We start from the raw sequence: 22,168 nt of genomic DNA, 5'->3' as shown, positions 1-22,168 counted from the left end.
CAGGACTGGTGTCAAAATGGTCAAATGATGACCCGATGGCAAAACTGCAAAAGTCAGCGAAAGGTTGATGTTAGCGGTGAGTGCTGGGTCTGATGACTGGTATAGGCAAACAGGCACAGCACTGTTGAAGAGTTGACTACCCAATACAACATGGGCCAACCCAGAACAATATCTGGCATGATCATGCGTCACACGCTCGCACATATGGGCTATACCAGCAGATGATCCCTATGGCATCCTCTCCTAACCAAGGTTCATCGGCGTAAAAGGCTTGCCTGGTGCAAAGAGCATGCAAGTTGGATGTTAGAAGACTGGAAGGTGTGCTGGTTGGATGAGTGGCATTATTTACTCACACCGTGGCTGGTGTTGTACAGATTTGGCATCAATAATATGAGGCTCTTGATCCATCATGCATGGTGTCAAAAGGGCAGGCTGGTGAAGGTCGTTGTATGGTGTGGGGCATGTTTCACTGGCAGGAACTTGGACTCCTGGTGAATGTGGAACAACATATCAGTCGTCTCTGCTATTGTCAACCGCTTGCTGACTGTGTACACCCCGCTACGTGATACTTTTTCCCGAATGGTGATGGCGTCTTCCAAGATGACATTGCAGCGAGCCATCGGGCACTTGTTGTGCAGGAATAGTTTGAGGAACACAGTTCTGACTTCCAGCATATCGATTAGCCTCTGAACTCCACTGATATCAATCCCTTAGAGCACTTGTGGGACACTATGGAAAGGCATATCAGGCATCTGGATACACTATGGGAAAGAGGTTTACTTACTTTTATCTTATTTTAATTCTGTTTTTCTTTATAATATCTCCAGCTTACCTTGGAACATCAATGGGCTGTTGCTGTGTTTAAATTCCAGAACAGGGGATCCTCACTTCCTTCCAAGGTCCACAATCTGTCTGCTGCTCAATTATTTTATTTTATTTATCTTTTTCAGTATCAGAAGATTTCATGTAATGAGGATTTTCTTTTCTGTTTCCCCCAACCAGGATAAGTCAGGTTATTTACCATAGAGCTGTGTGTATTTCTCTTGAATGATGAGACATGTATATTATCAACATAACAAAGTTTATTCCACATTTAGGATCATAAAGAAAATTCAAACACTAAATAAATCATAATTATACAATTACCCATAGCCTTCGTCTACTTTACAAAATTACTAAACTCATATATACTTCTTTCTTTTCTAAGCATTTATAATCCTGTTAAGCACATGAGCAAAATAATAAAACTACTAAGTTAATCAGCACATACCTTCACTTGATTCATACTTCTTCACAGCAATACCTATGGATAACCTCTCGCACAATCCCTACCCTCACATACACATATATTCATCATATCCACTTTCTTTTATCCCTTCTTCCCCATACATAAGACAAAAAGAGTATTTTCGTTATTCCTTTTTGTTCGTCCCTCTTCCCCCTTTTCTTGACCAATCACCATTAATTTCTCTTTCTTCATCTTTTTTTTTATTCGTCCAATCCTTTTTCCGTTGTGTCGGCCTCTGTTCTTGTAGGTCGGGCTCCTTTAGTCGTAGTGGGGACATTTGGATGCTTGAAAATTTCTGGAATACTTCTTCTGACTGTCCTTGTTCACTTATCCCTTTCGCTACGCCTTTTTGAAGTGACCGCCCTTGAAATTTATAAGAGTGCACTTCGGGGCCGGCCTGTTTATTCAGTGCTATAATATCAGATCTTGGCTTGCTCTAGAATTCCGGGCCTTTCTTCTTTGGAGTTCTAAGCCTTTCTTGGGTGGGGGGAAGTGTCCCTTTGTTCACTTTCTTCAAATGCAGCTTCTGCTCTATTTACCGTAAACAAATTGGCCTCCAACTGAAACTACAATTGTCCCATTCGTAGACCAAACTGCCCCCCCATTGACAAACAACTGTGGAAACTTAAAATTACTGAAAAATCTTTGAGGAAAATTTTGAAGAACCTGAAGTGCTAGCTCTACAAAGCAGATTGTTTAAGGAAATCTGCCTGAACAACAGTGTTATTTGGTTTTTATTTGCAAAGGAGTATGCTGGGATTCTTCATGAATGATTTCATGGTTTTAGATTGATAATGCCTAACAAAGTGCATTTTTATTTAAATGGTTTTTGTGAACAAACATAATTGTTGATCATGGTCTACAGAAAATCGACAAAGTATGCAAAAGAAAAGAACTGCACCGATGTGTGTGTCTGTGGTGTGGAATTATACAGAACAGCATAATTAGGCTGCACTTTGAAGATGATCAAGTTGTGACAGTAATAGTGAATGGGCAAAAGATACCAGCAGTGATCTAATTTTAATTGACCAGAATTGGAGGACATTAATGTACTACAGGTTGTGGTTTCAACAAAATTGAACCACTTGCCATACAGCAAGAGCAATACATTGAGAAAATGTTTCCTAATGGATTGATATCACACCATGAAGACCTGCTGGAATATTACACCATGAAGAATTGGCCTACTTGATTTCTAGATTTGGCAGCACCTGCCTTTTGATGTGAAAACATCTATGTCGGCACTGGAGTAAAACCGATTGGTTATGAAATTTTCTTATGAGAATGATGAAATATTGATTGTTAACGAAATTTTTTACGGAAACGATGCAATTGATTGGTAACGAAATTTTTTATGGAAATGAAGCAACTGACGTCACTTCCTATTAGTTGGCTATTAGATTTTGAATGACACAAATGACATCACTTCCTAAATGGTGCCAACTCAGTCAACTAACTTTGATTCGGTAGAGCAAGCAGCGGGTAGTAATATCATGCAAGAATAAAAGCTTCAAAGCTACCGAAGAAGCCTCTCGTGTCAAAAAGGAAAGAGTTCAAAAACAGAGAACAAAAAAAATGCAGCCTTTAATAAAATCTGCTTCTCAAGATTTTGATCAACATCAACCTTCTAAATAGCATAAGTAAGTTTTGATCAAACTGTTCAAAAATTTAAACAGTTTTACTCTAGTGCAGCCATAGATGGTTTCACATAAAATAAAACATCTTTCGTGCCTACAGGGTACACATGCTGCTTTTTTTTTATTGTCGAGATACACAGTAGAGGATAAGGTATGCTATTCAAAACCACAAACATTTAATGAATTCAAAGATAACATAAAGGCTGAAATCAATGCTCATAACACAAGAAACATTAACTGTAATTATGAAAAGTAACCACAGCTATTTATAACTGTAATAAAATGCACCAAAAACAGAAGAACTTAAAACAGCTATTAGAATTGCATCATTGTGAATTTCAGTATTTCTCTAATATGGTATTGACTTTTGAACTGCATCACTAGTTACACTGGTGTGCATTTTAAGAAATGTTCTTTGATGTTTTACTGCTGATAAGTAATCTGAATTACATTTTTAATAAAAATTTAAAAAGTTATTTGAAATTTGCTCTGGCATGCCAGAGATTTTATGAATAAAAAAAATGAAAATATTGGTGGAGGTGCTTCTGGCTTAGTTTGAATTTTTATAGCGTTTACAGATAGGTTATTTTTTTATATAGAAATACATAAAGCCACAAATATGAAAGACTACATCCTTCTGTCAAACATAGATAGCCATGAACTGATTTTTTATACACTAGAGTGGGTTAAACTTGCATCTTTTTTGACTTCCTCAGGCAGCTAATTTTGGTGACTGTTCCTGTTCTGAAGTGGCTGTTCTAATAAATGTAAGCTGGGTCGATTTGATTTTAAGATAAGAAAGTAGTAGTTGAGATTATTTTTGATGTATTATGTTTAACTAATTTGTCTAACTTTCTGCACTACAAGGTCAAAACTTAGTATTGGTATTGGCAGATGATGCAAGAATGCAAGCAAGCTTATACAGCATCAGCCAAAAGAAAAGTACACAACACTTCCTATATCACCCCCTCTAACAGAATTTAAATTCAAATTCCTCTTTACTCTTTAGCTTTTTGGCTGTTTCCACTCTATCTAGCTGCTAAACTTCAAGTTTGTGAAATTAAAAATTTAAGGATTGTGCGTCAGTTGTCCATTTGTTAAATGTAATCTGGTTTCACAAAAATAAAGACCAGTTTTCTTTCATCAACTTAAATGTATTATGACTTAATATATATAACATGTAGAAACAACTTGAAACTTACAAACAAGAACAGAATTTTTAATGCACACAATAATATTCAGCATCATATTTCCGTCACCAGTTTAATTTTAAGTTTTCCCATTTTACTTTTCTTTAGCATAGTGATAATTATATTCATTGTATCACTTTTTTAGTTTGACTTCTGGTCCTCAAAAAGTATATTACAAGCAGTGTACCTTTTTGCTGCGATGCATTTTGGAATGAGCATTTATTCTGGTTTTTTTTTTTTTTTGCATTAGACCAGAAGTTCCCAAACTTTTATACCTTACACCTCTCTTAACATATTTCATAAATTTCATGCCCCTCAAAATATTTCATAAATTCACATTGCCTCCTACAACAAGTGCAAATAAATAGATTTGATGTAATTTAGCTAAGTATATCTACATACATATTTTTATAAATTAAATACTTACTTTGGTACATTAAATTTCAAAAGTAAAATACATTTCATAATTGGATTAGTGGGATAGTTTTTCCATATTTCATTAAAAAGAATGCTTCATAAAAGCAATTCCTCTTCTCCAAAACGAAATGTGGGGCACATCTCTTCCGAGTACCTTAGACATTAGACAAATTCAAACATTTTATTGCTCCAAAAATTAACTATGTACAAAAATTTGTCAATAATCTTCAGAATATGAATCTCTGCATTCAAACCTTGCATTTAAAATCAAACTTTGTTTCACCCATAGTTTTATTAACATTAATCACTTGTGAATGAACTTTACTGCTAACGTGTATTGAAATCCCAAAAGCTTACAGCAGTTCAATTACAACCTTTGTATTATTTCTGTTATTCTGTACTCTGTTGCTTCATTTTGGTGGTGCTGGGTAACAATGTGACTGTATTGTGTCTTGCTAATTTTAGTGTGAATGATTGGTGAGGGAAACACTTTAGAAATGTGCAAAGAGAGCAAAATACATCTATTATTTAATTAAATCATTTATTATACAGGGTTATACATTAATTAATTCCAGGTGCGTATTTTTTTATTTATTTATTTATTTTTTAATGAAAACTCCAAACACAAGAGGTATTAGAACCTAAAGTACTTAGTAGCATGCTTTGGTTGGAGGTTGAGAAGATGAAGATATTTGTTGACATTAGACTTGGACTTCTGTGGTGTAATTTTCAGGAAATATTTATGAAGGAAAGTTGTTCCGAAAAACAGAAGTTGAATGAATAAAAGGAAGAAGAAAAGTTGGTTCTGTGGGTTTGAAGTTGGACAGTAAAAGGATGTTGACTGGTTGTGGCACGTGTGCAGACTGCTTTGGAAGAGAGAGCAGGAATTATAGAAGCCAATTCAAAAGAACAGTGCCCATAGAACTATCTATAGAAAAGGCATGCAGCAGAAACAGAATATCTATGAGACAGAGAGTGCCGACCGGGCTAGCCAGGTGGGTAAAGTGGCTGCCTGGCAACCCAAAGGTTGCGGGTTCGAATCCTGCCTCAGACTTAGTAAAAGGCAAAAACTTTGGCAGGTGCATTATGGCCACAGAAGCCGATGCGCTAACAACTACCAAAAAAAAAAAGAGTGGAGAGACTGTTAGAGATGAGTTATTAATTAATCTAACTGCTCTCTTCTGAATGGAATTTAAAAGCCTGAAACAGGTTTTAGGGGCTCTGCTCCAGGTGTGGGAACACTATTCCATGGTAGCGTGGATTTGTGATTTGTACAGAATGAATGGTTTTTTGGAAGAAAATTAATGTTTAGAATGAATGGGAAAACCCATTTTTTTTAGATGCAGAGGAAGCAATATTTATAATGTGCCTATGCTAATTACGATATGCAACATTCTTCTCTTGAACAGCCTTAGCACATTTATTGGAAAACCAAGGTTTAGATAAAGGACTAGATTTTAAAGTGGAGCGTGGAATAAAGGATTCCATCCCTACAAGAATAATTTCACAGAAGTTTTGAAACAGTAATCCCACCAAGGAAAAGAAATCTCGCAGATTATACCATTTTGCATTCTTGTAATGCCAAACAACACGATGTTGGGAACGGCCATGAGAGAAATGCTCCATTGGAGAAAAGACCATCACCAAGTTGTGATCTGAGGTGCCTGAGGACCGCTTGCCTCGATTGTGTACTTAAAAGGGTTGATTGTGAGAAAAAGATCAAGCATGTTGGCTATGGTTAGGTTGGCTATGGTTAGGTATGGTTGCCGTTTGTTAACCCCTGGCATGGTGCCGTGAAGGGTATTGTATGGTCGTGGTACCTGCGTGTACCGGTGAACTGTACAATAAAGATCTTATTTATTTATTTATTTATTGTCGGGTATTCTGGTAGAAAAATGAACAATCTGTGTGAGGTCATTAGCAATTGCAAAAGCCTCAACATCTCCACCACCTGGGTCCGCATGACTAGAAAACGGAAGCCAGCTGGAGTTGTGAACATTAAAATCACCAAGGAAAATCACCTCACTGTTAGGAAAGTTGGACTGTAGAAAGTCAAGTTTCAAAGAGAGGAAGACAAAGAGTTCCAAGTGATTAGTGGAGTTGAGAGAATGATAGAGGCAACAGATGAATTTGACAGAATGTGGTAGAGAGATTTTAAGCCAGAGAAGATCGAAAAGAGGAGATTCCAAATTACCAAGTCTCTGACAGGAAATATCAGTATCACCTTTGAAACGAAAGGAATCATACAACAAATAATTTGGACAACTGAGATGAGCAGTGGTTCAATCAGACAATAACTGAGATTCTATCAGAAAAAGTATGTGGGGTTTGGAAGACCGTAGATGGAAATGGACATCATTGAGATTAAAACTGAGACTATGTATATTTGTGAAATGAACGAGGAAGTGTTTGGGAGGTTTAGATCTTTATGAAGATAAGTTTGCTATATTAGTTTGACAATTCATAGTGTATTCAGTAGTAAGAAAAGGTTGGTGGGGGATACGCTGTATGAAGTAATGAAATTTTTGGATATTGTGACACATAGCAAGAATATACCCAGATCTTTGACATAACATTTCCTCGACAATGCCCCCTCATACACACTACTCAAAGTTCCTCCAATCACTGTCTGGCAGTGTAGAGGCAGTGAGATTATACACTAGTTTATCTGGAAGCTTCCCAGAGAGACCAATAGGTTCAGTCCAGTGTGCTAACTAGCGACTGGCCTGCGAACACTCTTTTAGAGCTGTACCCTCGAAATGTAAGGAAGATTGGATCTTGCCATGATGTCCATCATAACTTCAAAAGACATCAATCATACTGCATGACGGAAGAGATGGAGGAAGGTTTATCAGAGTTTTGCTCTGGAGGCTAAACATGGGTTCCACCACTTCAATCCTTCAATAAGCAAAGTGGTGGCATTACACCGGTTGATGAGAGTCATCTACCATCTAATATTGCCTGGTAACACAGAGGGGTGGCATTCCTCAGTGTAGTGTGGGCGCCACACCTTGACACCTGTTTACATTGGTTTACACTTGGGTGGTCAACCACATTCTGCCAGATGCCGTATTTCAGGACTTTCACATGAGGGTTATACTAGGGTTATCTTGAAGATGCAAACAGAGGATCTGATTGGCACAGACTGACTTTGCTGAAATTAGGTCCATAAGAGTGTCATCTGAATATCAGTTACATCAGCGTTTTAGACTCCTGAGTAGCAAGCATAGCTTGCCGTAGCCGAGTGGTCAAAAGCACGAGTGCAATAGCATACGCTCTTTGAGTTGAATGGGGTTCAAGCCAGTGACTGCTAAATACGATTAACAGTTCTATTGATTGAATTATTGTAAACTCTACTGACCTGGTGGTCATGCTCGAGTATAAATAAGAACATTTATATCTGAGAGAATGTCTGTGACACTCAAGTTAATTTAATTTAACTTTTAACCTTTCCGCTATTTTAAGAAAATAGATATATTTGTCAATAACAGTATTTCTGTAGTACAGACATCATATTCTATAACATTAAAATTATTGACATGGAATAAAAGTTCCACAATATCAAAAATAGCTTTTAAATGTTTAAAAATATTTTAAACTCCTTTAAATATTTTAAATATTTTATTTTAAAATATTCTAAATATTTTAAAATCCTTTAATTAGGGATTTTATATTTTCCTGCTTTTTGGAAATGGAATCCCCATTAACGTGTATTTTCCATGTGTTATATGTACTTACATTTTATGTAAAGTATTTAACAAGTGTAACGTGTAAATCTATCATGTTTCTTTTGGACATATTTTCAGGAGTGCATTATGTACTAAAATCAAGGAGTGCCTATATTTATTTCCATATTTAACAGTCCATCTTTATTAAAGACTGTTCTTAGATACACAAAATTACTAATTTGTTCAGATTTTTGGTTATTTGCTATACACTTTAAATTATTCTTGGATCTTCTTCACTATCCTTGCACAGAAACAACAGTTTCATAACTTAGCATTAGCATTAGCATTAGTAGAGGCATTTGATGCAAGAAAGCAAGCTTATGCAGCATCAGCCAAAAAAAAAAAAAAAAAAAACCCACTTCCACTTCACCCCTCTGTTCGTTCAAAATACCTGTCCAGCTGAGCCTTAAACTTATTTAGGCTATCAACTTCCACGACAAGGGATGGAAGTCTGTTCCACCCACCAACCACCCGCTGGCTAAAGGCAAATTTCCGCACATCTATCCTACATCTGTCTTTCCTCAATTTGAATTTATGCCCTCTCAGGTGATTTTTCTGAGCTAGAGGAAGAATCCCATCAGCATTGAGCATGCTCAAACCATTCAAGGCTTTGTACACCTCTATCAGATCACCCCGCTGGTACCTAGTTTCCAGACACTGTAATTTGCAAAACTTAAGCCTTTCTTCGTAAGAGAACCCCTTTGTCCCATTCACCAATCTAGTTGACCTTCTCTGTACTCGTTCCAGCAGCTCTACATCCTTCCTGAAATGAGGCCTCCAGGCCTGTATACAGTACTCTAGGTGTGGCCTGACCATTGCCTTATACAAGGGAATAATCACCTCCTTATCCCTGCTAGAAAAATTCCTATATATCATTGACAATACACCATGAGCTACTCTTGCAGCTCGTCTGCACTGCTCAGAGAACTTCATATCTGCCTGCACCACCACCCCCAGGTCCCTTTCATTCTCTACCACTGTCAGTGTAGTACCACAGAGTTGATACGTTGCTCTGGGGTTGCTGTTTCCCATATGTAGTACTTTACATTTGTCAATGTTAAACTTCATTTGCCACCTCGAAGCCCATCTGCTCAACCTTTCCAAATCCTGTTGCAGCAGCATAGTGTCAGTAGTGTCCTTGACAACCCTGCCAACCTTCGTATCGTCTGCAAACTTGGACATTAAGCCTGATATACCATCATCAATATCATTTATAAATACAGAAAACAATAAAGGCCCCAATACTGAACCCTGAGGGACTCCACTAATAACATTAGTCCACGATGAGCAGTGTCCATTGATTACCACTCTCTGTCTTCTCCCCCTCAACCACCCCTTTATCCATAGCAGCAACTTGCCTCCAATGCCACACTGCTCCAATTTGTGCAGCAGTCTTCCATGTGCAACAGTATCAAAAGCCTTTCTAAGATCCAAGTATATAATATCAAAGTTATTCCCTGCATCCAGTTCTTTTGTGACTGCATCATAGTATACAATCAAATTGGTCAGGCAAGACTTCCCCTTAACAAAACCATGCTGTGTCCTAGCTATAACTGAAGTCTTGTCTAGATGATCCTGCAGTGCTTCTTTCACCAGTGCCTCCATTAATTTTCCGGGAACAGAAGTTAAACTCACAGGTCTATAATTACTTGTGTCAGCCTTTGATCCCCCTTTGTGAATTGGGGTCACATTTGCACATCTCCAGTCAATGGGTACCTCCCCTGAGTCCAAGGAAGCTCTCATAATTATGGCTAAGGGTTTGCTTACCTCCTTTGCTGCCTCCTTTAATATAACTGGATAGATCCCATCCACCCCAGGTGCCTTTCTTGTGTTTATCTTCAACATTTTCTCCTCCACTTTGCTCTCAGTTATTACAAGATTCTCTAGCTTACTGCTAGAGTTGAATACACCTCTGGCATTCCCCTCGCTGAATAACTCCTCATGTGTGAATGTCGATGCAAAATATTCATTTAGTTTGTTAGCTACCCGAGCAGGGTCATCAACAGTTGACCCATCGATCTCAAGTGGACCAATCTGATTCATCCCCTTCCTTCTAGAGTTTACATAAGTAAAGAACTCTTTGCTGTTTTTCTTCGCATCCCTTGCCAAGGATCTCTCGTAATCTGCCTTCGCCTGCCTAACCTCCTTTGTAACTTGGTTACAGATCAACTTGTATCTATCATAGGCTTCCATGTCACCCATTAATTTATATGTATCCCATGCATTTTTCTTCTCTGCCACATGTCTCATTAGTTCATCTGACAACCATTTAGGCCTAAACCTTGAACAATATTTCTTAGTTGGTATGTAAAGCCTAGTAGCTTCCACAATAAGTTCTTTGAATGCTTCCCATTTTGAATTTGCTGTTGGCAATATCATCAGTTGATCCCACTGTATAGAATTTAAATACTGTCTCAGTCCATTGTAGTCGCCTTTACGAAAGCAATACCCCTTCCCTTTACCCCTAATGGTAGTTACCTCTTTGAGTAACTCCCACTTCAGCACACTGTGATCACTGCCACCAAGTGGTTCATTTATCTGCAGATTCTTAATGCATGAAGAATCACTACTGATAATCAAATCAAGAGTATTACTCCCTCTAGTTGCCTCCCGAACATGCTGATGTAGAAAACAATCATCCAATAAATCCACAAAAGCCTTGCTACTGTGTGAGTGACCAGCCCCCAAATTCCAGTCAATATCTGGGAAATTAAAATCCCCCATTATAAGACTCTCTGATTTACTGGCCCACTCTATTTCTCCGAACAGTTTCTTATTATACTCATCAGAGTCATTAGGCCTATAGCACACTCCTACTCTCAATTTTGATCTCCCAATGCTTATGTCACACCAAACTGACTCGACACTGCACTGTCCAGCGATGTCGACTGGCTTCACTTCCTTGGATTTTATGTGTTTTTTAACTAATAGCATAACCCCTCCTCCCTTCCTATCCTGTCTATCCTTTCTGTAGACATTGTACTCCCCAAATTCCAGTTCTGCATTTCTTATATCTGTGTGACACCACGTCTCTGAAATCCCCACAATATCTGCCTTTGATGTTTTGAGCAATACCTCAAATTCATCAAATTTATTTACTAAACTCCTAGCATTGGTGTACACACAAGTATACATGCACCTGTTCTTTTTCTTAGCTACCCTAACACAACCCATGTGTTTACTTGTACCCCAATGATTCCCAGCAGTCTCTGAAATATCCTGCATCTTATTTTCCAGGCTGCGGCTCATTCCAATAGAAGCAGTGCAAGAATCACTTTCACCTCTGCCAGTGGCTACTGTTAATCTATTAGTCCTTGTATCCTCCCAATCTAGCAGTTTTCCGACCCACCTAACATTGCCTCGATAGCATCAGCAAACATTCTTGCACCCTTTCTATTTAAGTGTATCCCATCCCAAACTTTTGTTTTTGTACAACCACTTTTCTGTAGATTCTTTTATTTTGGCAAATTTTGGACAAATAAAAAACTATTAAATCTTATTCGAATATAAACAAAAAAATTAGTGGGCTAAAATATGTATGAAAGACTAAAGCAAAATTTTGGGAAGATTTTAGGAATGACGTGGAAGGCATGAGTGCTAAACTTTGTTAGTAACTTAAATTATTTTATTAAATGGTTCATGACAGTTGTAAAAATAAGTCCAAAACTTGAACAATTTTCCATTTCTCCTTTCCATACTCCCTACCCATTTGACATTTTTGTTTAAAAATGTCAAATGGGTAGGGAGCTCATTATGCTTTTCTCAAACTGCTGACATTAGGTATAGGGGAACTATAGAATGGTTTTTGACTTTAAGACAATTATGACAGTTAATTCCTCCATTAATCCCTACTTAATTTGACAATTAAGTAGGGATTAATGTAGAGTGGGGGGGATGATGGAGCACAATAGGCTGTGAGACTGCTAGACATTGGAGTAGAGATGCCTCTTATTACATGGTGTCAGCAGTCTTAGAAAAGTAATTTTGTAATCTTTCTTTTTACTCATTATCCATATGCACAGGAACCTGTAAAAGGGTTTGTAATGTGATGCTTATTTATTAAAATATTTATTATGGTGTATAAGTGTTGGAATAGTTTATTACTTGAAAAAAATTGAGTAAGATTCTTAAATAAAGAGGTTTTCTCTGTTTCATTTATATTATAATAACACCTTTTTGATAGATTCAGGACTGTAATCATGAATTATAATTCATATACAGTTCTACTTACAGTTTTATCCTAGTAGCAAGGTTATCTTTCTTATGTGATGTAATATTTAGAACGAAGAAGTCTTCGAGTATAATATATATATTATACTCGAAGACTGAGTCAGAGATAAAACTACTTTATTTAAGTAATTTTTTTTTGGTTTTATTGATTTGTCATGTTTTTTTTTTTTTTTTTTTTTTTTTAGGAGCATTAGCAACTAAGGCCATGTTGCTCCAGGGATATGCGGTGGTCATTCTCTGACCTTTCCGTATTTGATGGTCACGGGCTCGAACCCCAGTCTAATCAAGAAGCGTGTGCTACGCACTGCTGCTCCTGCCCACCAGGCTACGGAGGTGCCCTTAAGTCATGTCTGATGTGATGAACGTTGTGATGAATATGTTGAAACCTTTTATTTTTAGAATTGAGGTGAATTTAACAAAAAGGATCATGGATTTCAGCATTAAATTAAACTAAATGAAGAAAGACCATTTAATATTGCTTGCTTGTGGGCTGTGTAAATTATTTATGATCATTTGTATGATTTGTTGAAAATGGATATATAACAAAACCATGGGAAATAGAAAAGTTTGATAGAAAAAAATGATGATAACAGAGTCATGAATGAAAACTTATTAGTGATGGGGAAGAACAAAGGGGGGGCACATTTGTATTGATAAGTTATAGGTTTCATAAGATAGTTCCAAATATATTTTATTTATTATTTATTCTTATGATTTCCTTCTATTAGCTGAATATTGTCTTATGATTACCTCTGCATTTGCCACATTTCTTAAGTAAATGTATGAACTTTAAAAGGTCCTCACAGAAATACTGTACCTTTCTTTTTTCATTCATTATGTCATCATTTAACCATATCCTACTCTTCATAGGCTATTTCTTTTATCATGGAAATCCTGATCTTGTGGTCAGTTACCACATGGGAAGTATACATTGTAGATGCCATCTGCTGCTTTAATCACCAGTACAACGTATAATAATCAATATTTTCTCTGTATAAAATTTCACTTTGTAGTGAAATTTTATACAGAGAAAATATTGATTTTACAGCGTGTCTTTCAGAGTTACTGCCTTGTTTGCAAAATATATCGGTAATATTGAGTGTGTGTTTTTTTTTTGTAATTTTTTTAATAAATAATGAGTACATCAATTTACTGACTTACTGGTTCAAAAAACAGGTAAGGATAACACAGACTCTATTGTCCATATTTTAGACATTTCTGGATGCTTCAATCTAGCATGGTATCCAAATATATTTTTGCTTAGAGAGTTAGCTTGGATAATTTTTAATCCCCGTTAAACTAGAATTAAAACTTATTTAGATTAACTCTCTCTGTAATCTCTAAGCAGAGATATACTTGAAAACCATACTGTGAAGTATATATTTTTAATGTATACTTAAATTTTAATAATGTGTTAATGTTGTTAATATAAGAAGTAAGTAAATGAAAAGATATCTCTACCTCTATGTTTGTTTTGAATATAATTTAGAAAGGGTCACTTCAAGATGAGCTTACCATGAGATCTAAATCCAAAGAATATATGTCAGAAGAAAGGATACTGAAGATGTTTCACCAAATGTGCCAAGGAATACAAATCATGCACAGAGCCCAGCCTTATCCACTTGCACATAGGTAATACATATATTTGGTTATACATTTGTTAGCATTAGCATTAGTTGAGTCATATGATGTAAGAAAGCAAGCTTATACAGCATCAGCCAAAAAAAAATACCCTTTCCATTTCACCCATCCGGCCACTCCAAATGTTGAGTTTATATCATTTCAAAAATGCACTCATAAAAATACTTGAGGTTACTCATAAAATGCTTCAAATTTTTAAAATTATTAAGAAAAGATAAGCCTAGTCATGTATCATACTACTTCTTTTATCATGGAAATCCTGATCTTGTGGTCAGTTACTACATGGGAAGTATACATTGTAGATGCCATCTGCTGCTTTAATCATGACTACAACGTATAATAATCAATATTTTATCTGTATAAAATTTCACAAAAAAGTGAAATTTTATACAGATAAAATATTGATTTTACAGAGTGTCTTTCGGAGTTATTGCTGTGTTTGAAAAATATGTCACTAATATTGAGAGTGTGGTTTTTTTTTGTAATTTTTTTTAATATGAAAAACTGTTTTATTTTTTAAATTAGAATGTCTAGAATTTTTTACAGTAGGTAACATTTTGGTTGTATAAATGTAAAGGTTTATTTCTATCTGTTGCTTACAGTAAGTAATTCCATATTGTTATTTTTTAGAATATCACTTTTTGAACAAAGAATTTTGTTTTTTTGTTGAAGAGATCAGTCAAAAAAATAGCATGTCAGTTTCTGTGATGGTATAGTGCTTTTGCCACTTGTCACTTATTTGTTCAAATCCTTCTTCGTTTGGGGCTGTAGTTAGTTGATTTCATTTCCCTTGGCACCAAGCATTCTTGTGCTTAAAAGTTGCTCTTCAAAAGTGATATTGCTAATTTTTATTTCTATTATTTAAATTTTCTTTGATTGCAAGTAGCTCCTTATCTTAAAAATGTTAGGGAAGAGCCAGTAAAGGTAAATCACCTTTCTTTGTGTTTTTGTAAAGCATATAAACCTTACTAACCCACTCCCTTTGTTTGATAACTAAGTGGTTCTGCTTCAGAGTCTCTGTGGCAGAAGTATTTGAGCAAATACAGTACTTAATTTTAAAATTTGCAGATTACATATTAGACTAATGTTTCATAAAAGTAAATTTGAATCAGAGCTGTTTCTTTATCAGAATTAGCAGATACATAAATCAACCCTAGATTACTATTGTATTTATGATATGTATTAATACTACCAACTTATTTACTACTAATTTTACAACTGAATATGATACATAAAGTTAACTTTATTGTTTAATATATTGCATTATAAGTAGTAATAAAGAATGTTAAATAGAAATACAGATATAAATTAATATATTTATAAATATATTAATTAAAAATTACAGTGTAGGTACAGTACGATTTACATCCTGTTTTATAGCATAGGCAAAGAAAGATGCAAAGTCTTATGAAAAGGTATTGATCTCTCAAATTGTAAGCCTTCTTTGTCAAGTTTGCTTTATGCTGTGCTACTAATAAGTAACACTTCTCTAAAAAGAGAAGTATGATAAGATGTTAGTTATTAATGTGTGGTGCCATTTCTAAGGTGGCTGTTTGATTGTTGGATTCTCATTGTTGGGGGGCAAGGTACCTCAAGTATAGCATCTAACAACCCAGTGATAGTAGTAACTTACATGGTGAGAGATACCAAAACATTTCATTAGTAACTTTTCAAATATGCAGATTAACTTTTCACATTTGAGAAGCTATGTCTTCAATTCTTATTTGACAATTTGGCCTTCATACCATTCAGAATATCCTTGATAAAGCTTTTTCACCATATGCTTCAATCATTCTGCCATCTCTGAGACCGATTTCATTGTTCCGAAAGTGACATTCTGAAAAATAACAATATGGAATTACTTACTGTGAGCAACAGATAGAAATAAACCTTTACATTTGTACAACCAAAATGTTACCTACTGTAAAAAATTCTAGACATTCTAATTTTACAAAATAAAATAGTTTTTCATATTCTGTGTTCAGATATTTTTAATAAATTCAGTACTGGAACTGTTTGATTCTACCGTGTAGAATTTTAATGTTCCACAGACTGGTATTATTAATATTAAGGCAAAAATGATTCAAGAAACGTCAGCCAAAAAAAAAAAAAAAAGAACTACCCATCTCATCTGTCTATCCTCTCAAATAAATTGTTTAATGCTGCCTTAAATTTATTTGAACTATCCACTTCCACAACACTGGATGGGATTTTGTTCCAGAAATCAGTTGCCCTCTGGCTGAAAGCAAATTTTTGCACATCTATTCTGCGGCCATCAATTTTTCAATTTATGTCTCCTCATATGTATTGTTCAAATAAATGGCAAGGGTTCCATCAGCATTTAGCTTACTCAATCCATTTAAAGCATTAAATATTTCAGTGAAGTCTCCTCATAGGTGCCTAGTTTTTCAGGCACTGCAATATGCAGAACTGAAGTGTTTCATGGTAATAGTACCCTTTTTGTGTTCTTGACTAATTTTAATTTTTTCTCTCTCTCTGCACACATTCCAAGAAATCCACATCCTTCTTAAAATGTATCTGATAGATATGTATACAGTACTCTAGGTGTGGTCTAACCATCACCTTATACAATGGGATAATCATTCTTCATCCCTGTTTTGCTTTACTATAAGTGCATCTCACATAAACATTACTTTAATTTTGCATTGCCACTGTAAATGGCATACATACATGATTTTTACTATATATAAAAAAAGAAGGGGAAACTCTTAAATCAAACCCATTGAATTTGAAGTTCATTTTTTTACTTTGACAAAGTTTAGTTGAGTGACATATTGATTGTGATATTTATCTCTATTTCAACTGACAAATGTCATAACATATTTAAGATTTCAGAAACAGAAGCGTACGATGTGATTTAATGTTCTCAGAATATATGAGGAGTGGCAGTTCCCCGGACTGGTACTGTTGCAGTCATGTTTGATGAGTTTGGAAATAAACAGAAGTGGTATGTTGTAGTTCAGACTTCCTCCAACAGATGGCAGTTTAGAGGTTGTCCAGTAGACTGATGGGTTGCAAGTAACAACCAGTTTCATTAGTAGCATTAATGTTCTGTCACAATTTTGCAATGGAGCAATGAATATCAAATTTTGCTTTAAACTGGGAAAATATGCAATATAAATGTATGAAATGTTAAAAACTGTGTATGGTGATGAAATGTTAAGTCATATCAGTGTGTCTGAATGGTATAAGAGGTTCAAAGACAGATGTGAGAATCTTTGCGATCACCCAAGAAGTAACCATCCATCAACCTCTAGAAATGAGGACAGAGTTGCAAACATTCAGGAAATTGCTGCAAGAGATCATTGTTTGACCCTCAGAGATGGATAATGAGATGGATATTAATAAGGAGATGATTCATGAAATCTTGCGCAAATATTTGGGAAATGAAGGGCTGTGCATAATTTGTGTTGACACACAGTTTTGCAAATGAACGGAAGTAATGAAAAGTGTCATTGTCATGTGAAGACTTCAGACTTGTCAAGGCAGTTCTAATATCCTCGATTGTATTGTTACTGGAGATGAGGGTTGGATATTTCAGTAAAACCCAAAAAGTTTTGTTTACAGGAGTCCAGGATCAAGACAATGTTTATCACATTTTTCAACGAATAGGATTCAGGATTCATAGGGAATTTGTACCCGAAGGGGAAAGAGTCAAGGCTGTGTTCTATGTACAGGTGCTTCAAAGACTATTGAAGCACATTTCCGAAGTGAGACTGCAATTTAGAGAGAAAGGCAGCTGGTTCTTGTTGTACGACAATGCCTTGCCCGTTCCACACGTGTTGGGAAGACATTTCTGATGAAACATGGTATTATACAGATTAACCATCCACTTTACCCTCCCAATCTAGCACCAGTGGACTTCCTGTTTCCCAAGGCAAAGACTGCCCTTGAAGGAAAGCGGTTTTAGGATATTGAAGAACTAAAGAAAAATGTGACTGCCAAACTGAACATCATCTCTTTGGATGCCTTTGCCAACTCTTTTCAGAAACTTTTAGACTGTTGTAAGAAGTGCATTTAATCAGGTGGATTACTTTGAATAAAAATAAAATCATTTTTGAGCTCCTTCACTTTGTGTTCTAATTGTTACACCCGTCCGGAAGCATTATATACACACCTTGTGATTTCAGTACATTAAAAATAACCCATCAGTTTTCTAGACATTAAAATTACTATTTAAATCTGCAGTTCTTATTTTTTATTTATTTTATTTTTTTTTCAATATTTTTCAGGGATGTGAAGCCTGCTAATATTTTACTTAAAAGTGATGATACTCCTGTGTGGATGGATTTTGGTTCTACGAGTAGAGCTAGAGTAGAAATTCATAAGGCTGCAGAAGCAAGAGCTCTGCAGGTATTTGTTAAAAAATTTGAGTTTAATATACTCATAATACTCATATATGGGAGGTTGCATGAATATGCTTGTTTAAAATAAGTTTTGTCTTAAAATATTTTGTATATTTGGCAAATGTAGGTGAGAATTGTTTTATTTTTTTATTTGTTTATTTATTTTACACATAAAAAGAATAATAAAAATGGCTTTCTTGTGCAGTTTTTATGCATATATCTTTTGGTTTTTATTTTTCTCAAGAATAATTTAATTTAAACAACGCCTTATTTTCTTGGGAAATTAAAGAAACCTAAGAAATGATAATCTCTAGTTAATGAGGCTATATTAAGGAAAAAGTCACAAGTTAGGACTTAATGTTAAAGGGTCTGTAATTTTGCTCAGGTATGATTAGAGAGGGTTTAAGACCTGAGCTTTTTCAGCAATTCTAGTCTGAAAGATTGTACAAAGCTTAATAGGGTGTAATTTTTCACAGCATGACCTGCTCTTGTTGATAGCAGAAATTACTTTTGTAGAGAGGTAATAACTGAACATCATCTCTTTGGATGCCTTTGCCAACTCTTTTCAGAAACTTTCAGACTACTGTCTAGTAAGTGCATTTAACCAGGTGGTTGATTACTTTGAATAAAAATAAAACCATTTTTGAGTTCCTTCACTTTGTATTCTAATTATTGCACCTGTCCAGAAGCATTATTTACACACCTTGTGATTTCGGTACATTAAAAATAACCTGTCAGTTTTATAGACATTAAAATTACTATTTCAATAATACACTTCAGTAGATTAGGTGTAAGAATATATGCTGGTTTTTTGAGGAGGTAGTAAGTGGTTCAGAAACAGCTCTCCTAGAGTGGGGGAAATACGCAGACTAATAATTTTATGATAGCTAAAAGAATGAATAGATTTGATTCTTTTATTATGTCAGACCATTCTGTGTATACTTTAAATGTATTAGAGAAATACAGGGTCTTGCTGGAGATTCTGTTAACGCTTAGGCTGCATTCACACACTAGCAGCAAAACTTATTTGACAGCAAAATTTATTGCCCCTTAAACAATAACACTTAAGCCTTTCACACTTTTTTCCATTTTGTCCCCAAACACATGCACTAGGAATGAAAGATCCATTCTGTTTGCAATTTGAAGGGTGTGGGTGATATACTGTAAAACATAGTGATGTTTTACAGTATATCACCAAATGGATTCATCCTGTAGTGAACCCATGACTATTGGGAGTTTTTTGTCTGAATTTGGATTCTTTGAAAGACTTCTAGCCTCTCATAAGAGGAATGCTGGAAACTGGCGAAAGCCCATTTATTTTTTAACATAACCCCCCCCCCCTCCCCTTAAGTCAGCACACTTTCTGGCATGATCCATTAGCTTTTGTAACCCGCTGAAATAAAATTCAGATTTTAGCTCAGACCACTTGTTGACTGTATCCATCACAGTATTGTCACTGTTGAATTTCTGTCCTTTTTGAGATTTGGAAATAGAAAATAGTCCAGTGGATCCAAATCTGGTGAGTAGGGCAGATGCAGTAATAGCTTGATCCCACAGTCACACAGTGTTGCTTGACACACACACACACACACACACACACACACAGTTTGTTTGTTTGTTTGGTTTTTAAGAGCATTAGCAACTAAGGCCATATTGCTCCGGGATATGCGGTGGTCAATCCCTGACCTTTCCGTATTTGGTGGTGACGGGCACGAACCCCGGTCTAATCAAGAAGCGTGTGCTACGCACTGCTGCTCCTTCCCACCTGGCTACGGAGGCGCCCACACACACAGTGTGCACCAGTGCATTCCAAGACTACTTTGGCCAATTTCCTGGGAACTTCTCAGGAAATTAGAATAATACTTGGCATTGATAGTGGCGCCTTGTTTCAGGAAATCAACCATCCCCAAAACTGAACTTCATTAGCTTCAAATTGTTGCATCTCATGACCATACCTCACTCTTTCCTGCATTTGATCTGCATACAGTGCTTTAGAGACCACCTTGAAGAAACCTTCGTCATTCCCAAAATATTCACCACAATATTATGAGCTTGCTCATGGGAGATGTTGAATGCTTTCTCAATGTGTTTCAGTATTATTCTGCAGTCTTTCATGATCAGGTTATGAATGGCATCCACATTTGCAGGCATTGATAAGGTAACAGGCCTCCCATTGCGGGGGGGGGGACCTCTGTAGCCAGGTGGGAAGGAGCAGCACTGGCACTACCGTAGCCAGGTGGGAAGGAGCAACAGTGTGCAACACACGCTTCTTGATTAGACTGGGGTTCGAGCCCGTCACCACCAAATACGGAGGATGCGGAAAGGTCAGGGAATGACCACCGCATATCCTGGAGCAATATGGCCTTAGTTGCTAATGCTCCTAAAAACCAGAACAACAACAACAACAACCCATTGCGGGGTGCACCTTCAACACTGCCTTGTCCATGCTTAAATTCTGCAAACAACTCAGTTTTTGACCATGTCATATGAAAGACCAGATTCCCCTAATTTTGCCATCTTCATTCACTTTCCCCACTTTAATGCTCCTGTAAAGGAGAACAATATAGTTATAAACCTGAAATTTTCTGTGAACACACAAGAGTGACAGCACAGATTGGCAATATTGTCTTTCACAAAAGCCTTTGAGATTTATATTAGGCTAAAACTTTTCAATCCCTCTCATATAGTCAATAAATTTTATAAATTTGAAGTACTAGTTAACTTGACAAAAGCTGATATAATAGGAATATCAGAAACACCATGTCATTCTGATACTGAATATAGAATTTGAACATGGTAAGTATAGTGTATGCAGGAAAGACCAACATGACAGAAAGGGAAGCAGCTTTATTTATGAAACACATTGGTTCAAGAGATCATATCCAGTAGGTGAGAACTGTCAAGTATTGGATTAGTTTAGTGTGACATGGTGCAAATGATGAGAAAACAAAAATGAGATTGGCTATCTGAAGTCAAATGAGTGATGAATATGATGATAATTTATGCAGACAAAAGGAGTGGATGAGCAAATATGTTATCATCAGGGACTGATTTTCCAGTGATAGACTGAGATTTATGGGTGCATTTTTTGCTTAGCAGTATTATATTTGTTGATTAATTACCTTTTAATAGATGAAAAAGATGTAAATTTTCTTATGTCATCACCTCCTTATCCCTGCTTGCAAAATTCCTGTATTTCATGTACATTATGTCATCACCTCCTTATCCTTGCTTGCAAAATTCCTGTATATCATGGACAAGATCCCATGACCTACTCTGGCCGCCTGTCTGCACTGCTCAGAAAACTTCATATCTGACTGCACAAGTCAGATATGAAAGTCTCTTTCATTCTCTCCCAGGTCTCTTTCATTCTCCACTACCCTGAGTGTAACACCACCCAGCTGGTACATTTCTCTGGGGTTATTGCTACCCATATGAAGTACTTTGCATTTGTCAATGTTAAACTTCAGTTGCCACTTCTCAGCCTACCTACCCAACTTTTCCAGATCCTGTTGCAGCAGCATACCATCATTACTGTTATTAACAACTCTGCCAACCTTGTATCATCTGCGAACTTTGACATTAAGCTTGATATACCTTCATCAATATCATTGATAAATATACAAAACAATATTGGGCCCAACACCGAACCCTGAGGGACACCACTAAT

General features: G+C 36.1%; 1 protein-coding gene across 1 annotated transcript in view; it reads left to right on the top strand.

Moving 5' to 3' along the window:
• The window catches only part of LOC150079603 (serine/threonine-protein kinase 16), a 112,872-nt gene that overhangs the window by 44,282 nt on the left and 46,422 nt on the right, over positions 1–22,168 (top strand). The window contains exons 4-5 of the mRNA XM_090383134.1: positions 13,980–14,122; positions 18,385–18,505. Of these exons, the coding sequence (XP_090239260.1) occupies positions 13,980–14,122; positions 18,385–18,505 (264 nt within the window). The remainder of the gene's footprint in view (positions 1–13,979; positions 14,123–18,384; positions 18,506–22,168) is intronic.

Source organism: Mastigoproctus giganteus, chromosome 10, assembly GCF_048544385.1.
Source record: "Mastigoproctus giganteus isolate SK-2022 chromosome 10, ASM4854438v1, whole genome shotgun sequence".
Classification (NCBI taxonomy): domain Eukaryota; kingdom Metazoa; phylum Arthropoda; class Arachnida; order Uropygi; family Thelyphonidae; genus Mastigoproctus; species Mastigoproctus giganteus.
This window is presented reverse-complemented; position numbering and strand designations above follow the sequence as displayed.